The sequence below is a fragment of the Phoxinus phoxinus genome (assembly GCF_949152265.1).
Source record: "Phoxinus phoxinus genome assembly, chromosome: 4".
NCBI classification, from domain to species: domain Eukaryota; kingdom Metazoa; phylum Chordata; class Actinopteri; order Cypriniformes; family Leuciscidae; genus Phoxinus; species Phoxinus phoxinus.
The window spans coordinates 42,240,195-42,258,079 of NC_136879.1; the positions used below are offsets into that span (position 1 = coordinate 42,240,195).

Here is a 17,885-nt window from a genome sequence, read left to right on the forward strand (position 1 = left end):
GACTGCAGCTTTAACAAAGATTAATTAAAAATGTGTCATAGCTCATTGTTAGTTGATGCATAATGAACGCCGATATTCACTGTACGTTCGCAGTCTGACTGCGTCTGGATTCCTCTTTCATCATCTCCTCCCGTATCCAGGATAAATAGTTTCCCAGTCGTGTATAAACCCCGTATTTGCCCTCGGCAGCGCATCTCTCGCCCCAGCTGACGACCCCGGCCAGGAACCACGTGCCGCGGTAGTTGACGACGAAGGGTCCGCCGCTGTCGCCCGTACACGCGTCCATCTCCGCCATCAGATATCCCGCGCAGAACATGTTATCCGTGATCACCTGCTCCGTGGAGTTGATGCAGTTCATCTGATCCACCACCGGGAGCAGCACCTTCCTCAGGAATCGAGAGGAGCGCTGAAGGAAGCGAGTCGCACCTGTGATGGATTTTTTTATTAATCATAACTAACATTTATTTTTCTTGCAGGAATAACATTCATATGCTTTTTTTATCCTAAATGTTTCCAAACCCTTTGGTATAAACTTTAAACTGAGTGTGTGTGTGTGTTAGTGAATCATGTCTGGATATAACAAAAAGAGGAAATACTGGAAAAAACTAGATGGATATCTAAATATATAAACTCGGGATTAAATAACAAAGTGTTTGCTTCTACCTAGTAACAGAAGGGTTTGCATATGAAGAACCAATCAAATTGTAGGTAAATTATTTAATGTATTATGCCATTTAGTAGACGAGACCCATGAAAACTAATGTTGATGAGGACACGTTTAGGGACGTCGATTAGTAGACGAGACTTAGGAAAACTAACGTCGGTCAGGAGACGTTTAGGGACGTCGATTAGTAGACGAGACCCAGGAACTAACGTTTTCCTAAGTCGTTTAGGGACGTAAACGTTTAGGGAGACGTTTAGGGACGTCGATCAGGAGACGAGACTTAGGAAAACTAACGTCGATCAGGAGACGTTTAGGGACGTCGATTAGTAGACGAGACTTAGGAAAACTAACGTCGATCAGGAGACGTTTAGGGACGTCGATTAGTAGACGAGACTTAGGAAAACTAACGTCGGTCAGGAGACGTTTAGGGACGTCGATTAGTAGACGAGACTTAGGAAAACTAACGTCGGTCAGGAGACGTTTAGGGACGTCGATTAGTAGACGAGACCCAGGAACTAACGTTTTCCTAAGTCGTTTAGGGACGTAAACGTTTAGGGAGACGTTTAGGGACGTCGATCAGGAGACGAGACTTAGGAAAACTAACGTCGATCAGGAGACGTTTAGGGACGTCGATCAGGAGACGAGACTTAGGAAAACTAACGTCGATCAGGAGACGTTTAGGGACGTCGATTAGTAGACGAGACTTAAGAAAACTAACGTTGATTAGGAGACGTTTAGGGACGTCGATTACTAGACGAGACTTAGGAAAACTAAAGTCGATTAGGAGACGTTTAGGGACGTCGATTAGTAGACGAGACTTAGGAAAGCTAACGTCGATCAGGAGAAGTTTAGGGACGTCGATTAGTAGACGAGACTTAGGAAAACTAACGTCGATCAGGAGACGTTTAGGGACGTCGATTAGTAGACGAGACTTAGGAAAACTAACGTCGATCAGGAGACGTTTAGGGACGTCGATTAGTAGACAAGACTTAGGAAAACTAACGTCGGTCAGGAGACGTTTAGGGACGTCGATTAGTAGACGAGACCCAGGAACTAACGTTTTCCTAAGTCGTTTAGGGACGTAAACGTTTAGGGAGACGTTTAGGGACGTCGATCAGGAGACGAGACTTAGGAAAACTAACGTCGATCAGGAGACGTTTAGGGACGTCGATCAGGAGACGAGACTTAGGAAAACTAACGTCGATCAGGAGACGTTTAGGGACGTCGATTAGTAGACGAGACTTAAGAAAACTAACGTTGATTAGGAGACGTTTAGGGACGTCGATTACTAGACGAGACTTAGGAAAACTAAAGTCGATTAGGAGACGTTTAGGGACGTCGATTACTAGACGAGACTTAGGAAAACTAACGTCGATTAGGAGACGTTTAGGGACGTCGATTAGTAGACGAGACTTAGGAAAACTAACGTCGATTAGGAGACGTTTAGGGACGTCGATTACTAGACGAGACTTAGCAAAACTAACGTCAATTAGGAGACGTTTAGGGACGTCGATTAGTAGACGAGCCTTAGGAAAACTAACGTCGTTTAGGGACGTTTTGGGACGTCGATTACTAGACGAGACTTAGGAAAACTAACGTCGATCAGGAGACGTTTAGGAACGTCGATTAGTAGACGAGACTTAGGAAAACTAACGTCGTTTAGGGACGTTTTGGGACGACGATTACTAGACGAGACTTAGGAAAACTAACGTCGATCAGGAGAAGTTTAGGAACGTCGATTAGTAGACGAGACTTAGGAAAACTAACGTCGATCAGGAGACGTTTAGGGACGTTGATTAGTAGACGAGACTTAGGAAAACTAACGTCGATCAGGAGACGTTTAGGGACGTCGATTAGTAGACGAGACTTAGGAAAACTAACGTCGATCAGGAGACGTTTAGGGACGTCGATTACTAGACGAGACTTAGGAAAACTAACGTCGATCAGGAGACGTTTAGGGACGTCTATTAGTAGACGAGACTTAGGAAAACTAACGTCGATCAGGAGACGTTTAGGGACGTCGATTAGTAGACGAGACTTAGGAAAACTAACGTCGATCAGGAGACGTTTAGGGACGTCGATTAGTAGACGAGACTAAGGAAAATTAACGTCGATCAGGAGACGTTTAGGGGCGTCGATTAGTAGACGAGACTTAGGAAAACTAACGTTGATCAGGAGACGTTTTGGGACGTCGATTAGTAGACGAGACCCAGGAAAACTAACGTCGATCAGGAGACGTTTAGGGACGTTGATTAGTATACGAGACCCAGGAAAACTAACGTCGATCAGGAGACGTTTAGGGACGTCGATTAGTAGACGAGACTTAGGAAAACTAACGTTGATCAGGAGACGTTTAGGGACGTCGATTACTAGACGAGACTTAGGAAAACTAACGTAGATCAGGAGACGTTTAGGGACGTCGATTAGTAGACGAGACTTAGGAAAACTAACGCCGATCAGGAGACGTTCAGGGACGTCGATTAGTAGACGAGACTTAGGAAAACTAACGTCGATCAGGAGACGTTCAGGGACGTCGATTAGTAGACGAGACTTAGGAAAACTAACGCCGATCAGGAGACGTTCAGGGACGTCGATTAGTAGACGAGACTTAGGAAAACTAACGTCGATCAGGAGACGTTCAGGGACGTCGATTAGTAGACGAGACTTAGGAAAACTAACGTCGATCAGGAGACGTTCAGGGACGTCGATTAGTAGACGAGACTTAGGAAAACTAACGCCGATCAGGAGACGTTCAGGGACGTCGATTACTAGACGAGACTTAGGAAAACTAACGTCGATCAGGAGACGTTTAGGGACGTCGATTAGTAGACGAGACTTAGGAAAACTAACGTCGATCAGGAGACGTATAGGGACGTTGATTAGCAGACGAGACTTAGTAAAACTAACGCCGATCAGGAGATGTTCAGGGACGTCGATTAGTAGACGAGACTTAGGAAAACTAACGTCAATCAGGAGACGTTCAGGGACGTTGATTAGTGGACGAGACTTAGGAAAACTAACGTCGATCAGGAGACGTATAGGGACGTCGATTAGTAGACGAGACTTAGGAAAACTAACGTCAATCAGGAGACGTTCAGGGACGTTGATTAGTGGACGAGACCCAGGAAAACTAACGTCAATCAGGAGACGTTCAGGGACGTTGATTAGTAGACGAGACTTAGGAAAACTAACGTCGATCAGGAGACGTTCAGGGACGTTGATTAGTGGACGAGACCCAGGAAAACTAACGTCGATCAGGAGACGTTCAGGGACGTCGATTAGTGGACGAGACTTAGGAAAACTAACGTCGATCAGGAGACGTATAGGGACGTCGATTAGTAGACGAGACTTAGGAAAACTAACGTCAATCAGGAGACGTTCAGGGACGTTGATTAGTAGACGAGACCCAGGAAAACTAACGTCGATCAGGAGACGTTCAGGGACGTCGATTAGTGGACGAGACTTAGGAAAACTAATGTCGATCAGGAGACGTTCAGGGACGTCGATTAGTGGACGAGACTTAGGAAAACTAACGTCAATCAGGAGACGTTCAGGGACGTTGATTAGTAGACGAGACCCAGGAAAACTAACGTCAATCAGGAGACGTTCAGGGACGTCGATTACTAGACGAGACTTAGGAAAACTAACGTCAATCAGGAGACGTTCAGGGACGTTGATTAGTAGACGAGACCCAGGAAAACTAACGTCGATCAGGAGACGTTTAGGGACATCGATTAGTAGACGAGACTTAGGAAAACTAACGTCAATCAGGAGACGTTCAGGGACGTCGATTAGTAGACGAGACCCAGGAAAACTAACGTCGATCAGGAGACGTTCAGGGACGTCGATTAGTGGACGAGACTTAGGAAAACTAATGTCGATCAGGAGACGTTCAGGGACGTCGATTAGTGGACGAGACCCAGGAAAACTAACGTCGATCAGGAGACGTATAGGGACGTCGATTAGTAGACGAGACTTAGGAAAACTAACGTCAATCAGGAGACGTTCAGGGACGTTGATTAGTAGACGAGACCCAGGAAAACTAACGTTGATTAGTAGACGACCCAGGTAGACTTAAATCAGGTGCGAAAGAAGAAAATCTACCACACACCCCATCCCGTCACCAGGCCCTGCTCCCCGGGCTTCAGGAGGCGCTCCGCCAGGTTGGCGTCGGGAAGGCAAACCGGAGCGGCGAACGGACCCGGGGTCACGGGGTCAGACAGGTACAGCAGAGCGATGTCACTGTCGAAGGTGTATTCGTGGAAGTGAGGATGGAGGACCATCTTCTCCACTTTGATCTTCTGCTCGTCTTTGTCGGGACGCATCTTATCGTAGTCTCCTGTGTGTGTGTGTGAATATCATAAATTCATGTCTGGGTTCGGCACAAAATCTGAAAAAAGTACAATAAAGCTTTCAATTGTTAAAGGGATAGTTCACCCAAAAATGAAAATTAGCCCATGATTTACTCGCCCTCAAGCCATCCTATGTGTATATGACTTTCTTCTTTCAGACAAATACAATCAGCGTTATATTAAAAAATGTCCTGGCTCTTCCAAGCTTTATGATGGCAGTGAATATCAAAAAAAGTGCATCCATCCATCATAAAAGTAATCCATATGGCTCCAGGGGGTTAATAAAGGCCTTCTGAAACGAAGCGATGCAATTTGGTACAAAAATATCCATATTTATAACTTTATAAGCTATAATCACTGGCCTCTGTTAACGGCCATACGCAAGTCTAGTTCCGGCAGAAGAGTGACCTCTGACCTCTATTTTGGTCCCATTATAAAGCTTGGAAGAGCCAGGATATAACTCTGATTGTGTTCGGCTGAAAGAAGAAACTCATAAACACCTAGGATGGCTTGAGGGTGAGTAAATCATGGGATAGTTTTCATTTTTGGGTGAACTATCCCTTTAACATCAGAGAAGTAGTCAAGGCCAGACAGCAAAATATTAATGAGATAATTAAGTGATTAAGCAAGTGATGATTGAGCGTTAGTGATGAACGCCTGCTGTTAACAAGCAGAATCTCTGAAGGAAAGAGAAACAACAACTGACTTCCAGCCACAGCCTTAGATGAAATCAACTGAAGATAAAAGAAGACATTAAATCTCTTATTCATTCCACCGAATATTAATCAGAAGTGTCAGATCATCATATTAGAGTGATTTCTGGATCATGTGACACTGAAGACTGGAGTAATGATGCTGAAAATTCAGCTTTGTTCGCGATAATAAATTAGATTTTAACATATATTCACATAGAAAGTCAAATTGTAAAATAGTATTTCATAGTATTAATGTTTTTACATAAATGTAGAGCATAAGAGACAGACATTATATGTGTATATAGTATATACTTTTTTTGAACAGTACTATTCCACATACATAAACCGTAACGTATTACTCAACTCATTTAGTTAAGCGTTTTCAGAATGCATCAATATTCATTTACATGTAATAACCACTTTTCTGAACACTGCATCACGAGCCTCATATTATAAAACACGAAGGGACGTCACTCACCGACGGTCACATGATCTGGTGTTTGCTGGAGACAGTGTGCTGCCGTCACCACCCAGCGCAGATCGATCAGAGAGCCGCCGCAGAACCCGTGCTCATCCTCACGACGAAGAAGAACCTGCAGCGGTTTCATTCAAAGCGTTAAAGGGATAGTTCGGTCAAAAATGATATTAAACCCATGATTAACTCACCCTCAAGCCGTACGAGATGCATATGTCAATCATTTTTCAGACGAACACATTTTCAGTTATTTTAGAAAATGTCTTCGATCTTTTAGTGGTTATAATATCAAGTTATGGGGTCCAACTCCTTCAAGTCCCAAAAATGTGCATGCATCCTTCACAAAAGTAATCCATCCGGCTCCAGGGGGATAAGCCGGACAGACGAAACGGAAAACGCAGAAAATCGAACCCAACCCGAATATTTTTATGATTTATGATATTTTCATTTTTATGATGGACGAAAGTTTCGCAGGCAGTGTGCAAACGTGATTGACAACGTGAGGTTGTATATATTTTTTTACGTTTTGAACATTTCTGACGAAAATTCGTAGTGACCTTGAATCCGAAATATTCGCACATTAAAAAATAAATACAACCTCACGTTGTGTCAATCACATTTAAACACTGCCTGCGAAACTTTCGTCCGTCATAAAAAGATTCGGATCGGGTTCGATTTTGACAATTCAGAGCCACTGAATGATGAATACAAAAAAAAAAAAAACGCATATGAAAATTTCGGACGAAGAAAGTGTGCAAGGACCTTAACTGATCAAATCTCTGAAGGTTAAGCATAAAGGTCATGTGAAGGATCAGATTGGGCCCCACCTGCCACGGACTCCCGCCCTGACCCTGCAGCTGACCTCCAACGATGCGCGTATCCTCATTTGCACCTGTGATGTCACTTCCTGTCTCTGAGAGTTGGTCCTGTGAAGCAGGTTTGGCTTGCTGAAGAGTGGTTTGGTTTGGCGGGAGAGTCGAGTTGTCCAGGGAACTGCTGTTGTGATGTAATGAGTGGGAGGAGTTTGTCACGGTGTGGGTGTGGTTTACATCCTCAGGGTCTGTGGTGCTTATATCCAGATCCAGAGAGCGAGACATGATCCCACCACTCCACTGTTTCCCACAGGGGTACTGCACTAACACACACACACACACACACACACACGCACACACATATACACACACACACATATATACATTAACACACACAGACACTTATATACAGACACACATTAAAACACAGAAACATCTAGATTTGGTCAGGTATACTGTTAGGATTTTTTTTAAACTTTTTTTTATGTAAAAAGCTGTAAAAAAAAAGGGGCATATTTCGCGCCAAAATAAGAGAAATAAGAAATTATATTTTGTTTTAGCAAAATTATACATATATATAATTATATATATCAGTTATTATCATTAACTAAAACCATCAAAACACATTTTCATTACTTGAAATGAAATCTACATTGACTAAAAAAAATAAAAAGCTTGTTTTATGTAAGCTAGTTGCCAACATTTCTATTTTTTAGTGTAAGTTCTCTAAAATAACTAATACTAAATAAACTAAAGCAAAAAACTAAAATGATATAGAGTTAAGAAAAATATCAAAAATCCCAGAAAAAAATAAAACAGAGATTATAAAATAAACTATAAAAGTATATCAATAATACGGTAAAAAAAATATATAACGCACACAATTGTTGCACTCCAACTAAACATCATGTTGCTTTATGTGCATCGAGCCAAAAAATTAATTAATAAATCAATGCAAACAAAGGGATTGCAAACTGTAAACTGAGTTACATCCAGACTAGAAAATATTCACTAATGAAGGTCTAGCAAAAATATTTTTATGTTATAAACTAACTGCATTTAGTGCAAGAGTGAACATTCTCTTAATAATGCTCAAATAATGAATTTATTTAATTTTAAGGACATGTTTGATGAGATATGAATGGTTAATGATTTGAGCTGATCTGTTCTGTTGCACAGGTGTGTGTGTGTGTGTGTGTGTGTGTGTGTGTGTGTGTGTGTGTGTGTGTGTGTGTGTGTGTGTGTGTGTGTGTGTGTGTGTGTACCTGATGGATTGCAGCTGCGTAGGTCTTCATCCAGCTGATACCCGTCTGCACATCTGCACACAACACCTGGAGTCTGCTCTGAGCTGCAGTAGTGCAGACACCCTCCGTTCTTATATCTGCAGTCAAACACTTCTGAACACACACACACACACACACACACACACACACACACACACACACACACACACACACACACACACACACACAGGAAAGGAGATTATCATGAGCATGAGAAGTTTTCCTGAGCCATGCAGAATAAGTATTCTTATATCTACAGTCAAACACCTCTGAACACACACACACACACACACACACACATTGTCGGCTATCTGTGAGGACACAATCATGAGCACACTGGTGAAAACAAAAGTATACTTGCAGACTAATTATCAGTATACTTCAAGTGTGTTAATGATTAGTTAACTTGAAGTGTGCTATTTATAACTCATTTTTGACTAAGTCATTTTTTAGTAGGCCTAGTAATTGAATTGTGGTAAAGCATAACCTTAAGTGTATTTAGTGCAGTTTTGTGTGCTAAAGTGGAACAATTCGTAAAATTTTTACGAGGTGGCTAAATTTGCATGACTCCGCCCTTAAACCTAACCGTCACTTTAGACAAATTGCCCCAAGTGAGGTTGTACGAATTAGACATTTTACTCACTCGTACGAATTGGTCGTACACTCTAAAAATGCTGGGTTGTTTTACCCAAATTTGGGTCAAATATGGACGAACCCAACCGTTGGGTTAACATTTTTAATTTAAATGGCTGGGTTTGTCCATATTTGACCCAAATTTGGTGTAAGAGTGTAAGATAGCGTAGAGTATACTTTAAGTATATGCCTGTGTGTGTACAAACTAAAAAACGTTGGGTTATTTTTTTTAACCCAACCAATGGTTTATGCATGTTGGGTCATTATGTTGGATTATCTTAAATTTTGTTGGGTCATTTTTTTATGCCGTTGGGTTATTTTTAACCCAACATTTTTAAGGTGAGTATATAGGGACTAATTAGATGCTTGATTTGTGATATTAAAGTGTACTTTATTTGTGTTACACATTACAAATCCATTACGAGTGTATTCGAAACCTACACTCTAAAAAATGCTGGGTTGTTTTAACCCAATTTTGGGTCAAATATGGAATAACCCATCCGTTGGGTTAAATTTTTATAATGCATTTTTAATCCAACGTTTGGGTTTGTCTATATTTGACCCAAAATTGGGTTAAAACAACCCAGCATTTTTTTGAGTGTACAATAAATATATACCATAAGTGTATTATATTTGAGTGAAAAGTATATGCTCAGTAATACCTTTGACTTATTCCAAATTCTACAAATTGCACACTTTGTCTTCAATAACAAATGCACATTATTAGATAAATAAAACTTAGCTATATATTATATACTATAATGTATTTTGAAAGTATATTTTTTACAATGATCATTTTCAGCACACAGTTAAAAATATACCCAAAATATATTTTTAATAAAGTGCAAATAAATACACTTTTCACTCAAATATAATACACTTATGGTATATATTTGTTGTAGGTTTCGAATACACTCGTAACGGATTTGTAATGTACTTGTAACACAAATAAAGTACACTTTAATATCACGAATCAAGCATCTAATTAGTCCCTATATACTCACTTAAAAATGTTGGGTTAAAAATAACCCAACGGCATAAACACATGACCCAACAAATTTTAAGATAACCCAACATAATGACCCAACATGCATAAATCAACGGTTGGGTTAAAAAAAATAACCCAACGTTTTTTTTAGTAATTTATATAAATATAAAAAAGTATACTTTATTATATTTAAAATATATTTAGCAAATATACTAACATAAAAAAGTATACTTTATTGTCACCCATACGCTCAGAAGCATCATGCAGAATAAGAGTGGACCTGTTTGGCAGCTGTGTCCGCTGTACTGTGGAGGACAGAGGCACTCGTGAACGCCTCGACTCTCACTGCAGATCCCGCCGTTCACACACGGGTTAGAGCGACACAGGTTACCGTCTAAACAACACATTTACCTCAGGATGATGAGAAACCTCACGGGTTCATTTAGAAGAGCGAGACAGCACAACACTCACTCCGATATCTGTACCAGAACTCCATCTAAAAGAACACGGGAAGTCAGAGAACAGTGACGTCATTGCACTCTTAACAGTGAAAGTTCCGTTTAGAACTAGATGTGTGTTTGCAGTGTGAATGATGTCATAGGAGAAGTGACTTAAGAAATGTGAAATTCCAAATAAAGAAATTCCATCTGGATGTTTACTTGTGCTTTATAAAGAACTCAGGAACCAAAACATTGATCTGAAGTATTTAATGAATCATCCTTAATTTATGACTTTCATTTTAACACCAAAGAACCATAGCGACTCAAGAACCCTATAAGTCACCATGAAATAAAACATTTTTTTAATGTTTTTTCAAATATGGAATGGAATATCACAGAATTAATTCTAAAAAAAAATGTCTGTGCAGTATTATTATTTTTAATTCATGTTCCTGGTAATCTTAAATCTGAATAACTTCCCCTCATCTCGTCTCTGCTGATGTGGGCGGGGCAACAACCTGTCACTCACATGAGATCCACCAATAGCAAACCACAACCATCCAATCAAATTCCGCCCACATATGTGACCCTGGACCACAAAACCAATCACATGGGTCAATTGAGATTTATACATCATCTGAATATATTATCTCTCCACTGATGTGTGGTTTGTTAGGATAGGACAATATTTGGTCGAGACACAACTATTGAAAATCTGGAACCTGAGGAGCAAAAAAATGTAAACATTGAAAAAATCTCCTTTAAAGTTGTGCATTTATGTTCACGATTGTGCTGCATTCACTCACAAAAATACATGTTTTATATATTTACGGTAGGACATTTACTAAATATCTTCATGGAACATGATCTTAATATCCCAATGATTTTTGGCATAAAAGAAAAATAGATAATTTTGACCTATACAATGTATAGTTGCTATTGCCACAGATATACCCGTGCGGCTCCAGACTGGGTTTGTGGTCCAGGGTCACATCATGTCTTCTTGTTCCAGAAGCGTTTCACTCTGAGATACGGCACATTAGATGATCACAACTTCCGTTTCATGGTGACTTTAAAAAGATGAACTAAATAAAATCTGGTCTGAGATTTAGAGATATGAGAGTAAGAGCAGATCATGTGTACCGTCTTCTCTTTGCTCTGGAAGATCTCGGCCGCCTCCTCCAGAGAGCACAGCTCCTCGTAACACTCGCGCTCCAGATTCCCAGGCTTCATCTCCTCCAGGAAGACGTTTGCTCTCCGAGTCCTGAGCAGACGCACAGCATCACGCCTGTCCAGAAACACTGAACAGCACACGGCAGGATTAATGGAAACATACCCAGCTGACAGGGAACGTTCTGGCAAAGTTCTCTTAAAGTGACTAACAGGGCCAGGGTTATGCATAAGCATTATAGGCAAGTGTGTGTGTGTGTGTGTGTATTTTTTTCACTCTAATACTAAAACTCTGTAAGAAAATACTATCTAAATGAACAAAATGTAAAATATTGGGCGGAAACCCTGTAACTACATTTTTATTTTATTTTGTATAAATCATTATCATATTTAGCCAATGAAAAGTATTAAAAAGAGTTCCTGACTAAACCTTGTATCTCCATTGGCTCCTCAAACTGTCAATGAATGAAGTGCTGCACGCAGTCTGGAGTCTCTGCTTGTTTGCAATGCAAGTGTAAATAAAGACCTGAATCTTTGAATAAGTACAGCGTTTTTTTTTACTCAAGAAACACTATATGTTGGAGTCATTTCCATTTCATATATTTGGACTCTGGACTGATTTAATTTTGTTTTGTTTTAATAAGTTTAAGTTAGATAATTATTATTTGTGTATTATGTGAGTAGCCTATTTGCCCTGAAAGTTATGAATTTTCAAATGGAGACTTGTATTATATTATTGTGGTTAACTTAGGCCTATGTATTTTTCAGTATTTATATAGAAAGGTAATGGTGGTGTGTGTGTGTGATTGTTATCTCTGCAAAGTTATGGCTCAACTGTTTGCTTTATTCACTTTTATTCTGCGAAAACAAACTACTCTATGGACTCATGCGTCAATTGACCCTTTGCAGGGAGCTTGTTTGACAGGTGATCTGACCAATCATATTTCACCATCCGCCATTTTGTCGGACAAAGCAGTGAGGAGAGAGTTAGTAGATTAACATGGGAGGATTTGAACTTGAGAAGCGGAGTGTACTGACGTCTTTCTGCGGTTAAAACAACATTCCTTCTGATGTTCATTCATGTTTATTTGATGCTATAAATGAACTAGAAGGAAGAGATGATCGGTTCACGAGCAGCTTTAACTAAGGCGCAGCGATCTGTCACACACATTAAAGAGCCACAAAACGCTATTTATGGTTTACATTTCTTTTAAAAAATGACCAAATTTGAAAGGTGAGACTTTGTTTAATACGTTTAATATCAAAAGTAACCGAAAAGTAAGCTGGTCTGTGTCTGTCAGTGTCCTCTCTGCTCCGCGATGTGTTTTTTTAACTGCGTGAGAATATGGTGTGTGTGTGAGAGCGGCGCAGCTTGTCGGGCATAGCGACAGTAACTAAGGGGGGCGGGTCTTTGCGAACGGTCAATTGCTCTCCACTATCTGGACAGCGGCTCATTAATCATTACAAATGTGCCGCTATATTGAAGAAGATCGTGAAGACGGATCGCGCGCAACGACGCGATCGATCGACTGGTTATTGATGTGAATATCTGCTGATTGTTTACTACATCTTCGGATTATTCAGCGCTGTGACTGACTTCACTAGACGCTGTTTGAACGTGCTGTGCGGTGAGTAGCCATTTGGCAAGTTTTTTATTATGGATTATGCTGGCGATGAAAGTGTTATTAAGCTTTGACGATCTGATATGGCGTGAATTGAAAGCTATTTATGATTACGACGAGTGTTCAAAGCAAGATTTTCGGCACATGTTTTGAGGGTTGTTGATGATGATGGCTATTGAAAGCAGTCTTGCAAGGTTCAAAGTTGTTTAATAACCAAAGATTTAAGTCATTTATTTGGATGCAAGTTGTTTCAAGTGGTTGTTGATGCAAGCTTGATTCTCATTCTGGTCATTAAACAAAGGTGACAGATGATTGCACTCTGAGCCAAACACACACAGCGGTTGTGAATAACAACAAGTATTTATGATGACTTAGATTGAAGGCACTGATATTGCAATTGAACGTTTTAAATCACTTAGCAAGCTTGGGGCCTGTGCAAGAAAAATGAATGAATTGAAGGCTTTGATGGTTGATGGGAGCAATGCTGACTTCACCTTGAATTTGTAAGAGCTTTAAATGAGTTTTTATTAAGTGCATGAGTCTGTACAATTGCTTTTATCTGATGATGTCAAAGAAAGTGAAAGGATTGGCTGGTTTTAGCCAATAAGGGTCACTTTAACCAAGTTCTCGAATGAATTCGAGCTGTGGAAAATTAACCAATCTGATCCACAGCTTTGATTGAGTCTTCTGAAAGTGCATCTAATGTCTCAAAGGTTCAAAAAAATCAAAATAAACCAAGACCCAGTTCAATTCTGCCTTCTCGTGTGAAAATTGCGGCCTACAAAGCAGCTTTTTTGCTCGTGCTGAAGCTTCTTAAAAGGAAACAGTTGAGTTGGAAAAAGCTCAACTAAAAGCTAAAGGTATTGGAGATTTCCGAAGCAAGTTCAATGCGTAGTTCTCACTCATTTGTCAAATTAGGAAATGCAATGAACAATTATCTGGATAAGGTTTTGGGGATAAAAAATAATCTTTGCTCATTGAGTCTGAATCATCTCCTCTACATTTTACGAGGATTGGAACAATTCCTAAAACTGAGTGCATTTGACACTGACAATCGATCACGTGACAATCGTCCAATTCCGGTCACCAGCCAATCAATCGGTGCATCTCTAACGAATACCCCCTTAGGTGTAATCCTCTGGTTTTGCTAGCTGTGATGGATATTGAGGGTATGTTTCCCCAAGTCAAGGTTCCTAAAGAAGACCTTGATTATTTTGTTTTATTTTTGTGATGGTGATATTAGTCAGCGTTTAGGATGAGCTGTGCATCTCTTTGGAGCGGTTTCTTCCCCCAGTTGTGCCAACATTGCGATAAGACAGACAGCAGATGATAACGAAGGCAAAGCTGATTCAGAAGTCCACAATTAGCAATAATATGTGGTTGATTGCCTCAAGTCTGTTTCGGATGAAAGACGAGCCGTCATGTTGGTGACGCAGGAGCTTGATCAGTGCAGTATGTGTTACTGGTGGATTTAGGTTCATCAAATGGGTTAGCAATTGCCGTACTGTACTAGCCTCGATCCCTGAGGAGGAGAGATCTAAAGAAGTAAGACATCTGAACTTTTTTTCAAAACTTGCCCCTTGGAACCTATTTCAAAGTTTGCATTCTCGAGCCATTACGAATGAGCGGCCGAAACGCATTAAAGGGTTTCTGTTTTCGGTTAGAACGGTGTCAGGTTAGCGGCCCCCAAGTTAATAACTAATGATCTTTGCAACGGAAGTGAATCAATCAAAAACGAACTTTAGCTAGACAATAACTTCATATAATAGCTGCTGTAAAGCCAAAACAATCTCTGTTACTTTAATTTCCTATTATCACTGTAAAGCTGCTTTGAAACTATCTATTTTGTTAAAATGTTATATAAATGAAAGTGAAATGAACTTCCTGTGGAGAGCGCATTGGGATCTCAGTGCGACGCTGAGACTGATACCTTTATCTTCGAAATAGCTTTGAAGCAACAATCATTCACCAGAAGAGGTAGCCTATTTTGTCAGTTACCAAATCAGTTTACGAGCCACTTGGGATTCCCTGCTCCAGTAATGCTGCCGGCTAGAAGAACTGGACACGAGTTGTGCAGAATGAATTGTGGATGGGATGAAGAAACTCCAGCAGGCTTTGCACAAAATTGGGACGAGTGTCTAGAGGAACTCAAGCTACTTTCTAATCTGAGTTTCAGCAGATGCTTTGTACCCAAGAACTTTGGGAAAATATGCAGTGTTCAATTGACCCTTTGCAGGGAGTTTGATTGACAGGCGATCTGACCAATCATAGTCCGCCGAATCCGCCATTTTTGACTGAAAAAGCAGTCAGGAGAGTTAGTAGATTAATGTTAGTGGATTTGAATTTGAGAAGCGGAGTGTACTGACGTCTTTCCGCGGTTAAAACAACATTCCTTCTGATGTTCATTCATGTTTATTTGATGCTATAAATGAACTAGAAGGAAGAGATGATCGGTTCACAAGCAGCTTTAACTGAGGCTCTACAGCGATCTGTCAGGCACATTAAAGAGCCACAAAACGCCATTTATTGTTTACATTTCTTGACAAAATTACCAAATTTGAAAGTTCAGACTATGACTACGTTTACAAGCTGTTACAATTCGGGTTATGGTCGGGTTAAGGTCACTATTCGGGTTTCTGAAACATTCGGGATAACCCGTTTACATGCGTGAGCAGAGAGAGTTACTCCTGTATACATGGAATGTGTAATCAGTCGCCAATATCCCGATGTAAACGGCGACGCACGGTTAGCGTCTGGACGTATGGACAACATTAAGGCGCAATATGCGTCATTTCCGATTATTTTTCCTGTATCCAAAGACAACAACAACAACAGCAGCAGCAGGCAGATAATGAATAGTTTGGGGCAGATAGCGATAGTCTTCCAGCGGTACTTGATTTGGTCTGGCGTCCGTACAAACCCTGCTTCAACTTTTCGGTCACCTTCTTGTAAATCTCACTATCTCGGTACTTTCTGCCGTCAATAAAAATTATATTCTTGGTTTTCACCACACTAATAAAGAAATTGATCTCCTCCTCGCTCCAAAAGTGTGGTGCTGTGCTGCGTCTCGCCATGTTAACCTCGACTTGTTTACTTCCGCTATTACTGCACGCGGGTTTTTTTAATGCGCCGTCTCTACTCAAAAGACCAAGATTCCTTGCGAATAGAACATGCGCAGAACACACATTTTGATGGGGATATGCCGAAACGCGTTTACAAGACCAAATATTCGGGTTAGAAAAGGGGTACCCCAGGTATAATATCCCGGTTTTTAAAAACCGGGATATGAGCATATCCGGGTTTTTGCCGGTGTTTACATAGCCGTGCGCGACCGGGTTATTGCTAATATTCCGGTTTTGAACGGGTTATTGGCTGCATGTAAACGTAGTCTATGTTTTTTTCATTGTGTGAGAACATGGTGTGGCGTGAGAGCGCCGTGGCTTGTTGGACATAGTAACAGTAACTAAAGGGGGCGGGTCTTTGCGAACAGTCAATTTGGAGACAATGAACATGAACCGTTGTGCCGTGCTGCTTATATTTATCACGCAGTAAAAATGAAAACGTAAACGTCGCCCATGCCTGTAATGTTGAAATATCGGAAATGTTTTTAAAGACCGTTATTGAAAAAAATTATATCGCGATACATATTGATATTGAATTATTGTCCAGCCCTACTTCCATGGCTGCAATACGCTGTGTTTTCCACTAACTGGCAACCCAGGGTGTTGAAATACTATTGGGAGGGATCACACACAGACCAAAACAAAAACAGACACACCGGGAACACACATTTCCAGCCAGAAAGACTGTGCATTGCCTATATTTGGCTGTAGGTTTCCTAAACCTCTGCAAACATTATCATACTTTTATGCTTTAATGTTGTGATTTAAAGGGTTTGTGTTCTTTTTTGTGAGGTTACAGAGTAGAGCCTGTGCTTCAGTCCAGGAGAAGACCGAGAGACAAGTGTTTAGTTTGAGTTCAGTGAGTGTACAAAGTACTCAACTTGTTAAAAAAAATTAGTAACAAGTTTTCCAATGGTTACCTCTACTAAGAGGTAGTTTTATCAACTCAAAAAATGATGAGCTAATTTACTTAATGCTAAATTTAAGGCAATCAGTTTCCACAAGTAAACTAATGTTGGCAAAATGATCAAATTGAACATTCCCTGTGATTCGTAATTTTCTCTAATGTTCACATCATGACCAAAAAAAAAAAACACCTGGGAACTTCTGAGAACATTATAATGTTTTATTAACGGGAACGTTAGCAAACCTGGTGACTGGAGCGCTGAGGTCAGATGTATTAAAAGCAGAATCACTGTCCAGCTCATGGATTCAGACATCAAGAAACCGCACCGGATTTGATGTAAATCAGCCTGTTTGATACATGAATGAAAAACAAGACTATTTTCACATTTACCTCCATCTGCTGGTGTAAAAGATACAGGAACACGTTTGTGAACCGTAGCTTACTGTAATTAAGTCATAAGTTTTGTTTCAAGTAAACTTTTTCATGTACATAATCCATTAAAACACCCGAAATCTTTAAATTGCAAACATTCAACCACAGATCTTTGTATTTTTCTCTATTATTTGAGTTGATCATGAGTATTTCCTCACCTTGTTGAGTTCACTGGGACTTCTTCTCCTGATTTAGGGTCCGTCCAGAGGAGTTTAATGTTTCTGAAGACAGTTTTTACACATAACCTCTAATGAAACTGTTAATGACAAACAGCAGCAAACCGTTTTAAA

The 17,885-nt window shown here is 40.3% G+C and overlaps 1 protein-coding gene across 1 annotated transcript; it reads right to left on the minus strand.

Annotated features, from left to right (window-relative positions):
* Nucleotides 1–15: 15 nt before the first annotated feature.
* LOC306997140 (coagulation factor X) lies at nt 16–17,885 on the minus strand. Its single transcript, XM_079610247.1, has 10 exons — nt 17,754–17,885; nt 17,407–17,509; nt 11,486–11,643; nt 10,374–10,398; nt 10,183–10,247; nt 8,264–8,395; nt 7,014–7,316; nt 6,190–6,304; nt 4,776–5,003; nt 16–426 (listed from the first exon to the last, which is right to left on the minus strand). The coding sequence occupies exons 2-10, from the start codon at nt 17,474–17,476 to the stop codon at nt 77–79; spliced, it is 1,446 nt and encodes a 481-aa protein (XP_079466373.1). The 5' UTR covers nt 17,477–17,509; nt 17,754–17,885; the 3' UTR covers nt 16–76.

Bases quoted from the DNA above. Each gene is read 5' to 3' on its own strand.
- LOC306997140 (XM_079610247.1), bottom strand. From the start codon at position 17,476: ATGTCTGAATCCATGAGCTGGACAGTGATTCTGCTTTTAATACATCTG. The intron at 7,317-8,263 runs GTACACACACAC...GTGTTAGTGCAG, and splicing joins ACGCAGCTGCAATCCATCAG to TACCCCTGTGGGAAACAGTG. The intron at 6,305-7,013 runs GTGGGGCCCAAT...AAACCGCTGCAG, and splicing joins AGGGCGGGAGTCCGTGGCAG to GTTCTTCTTCGTCGTGAGGA.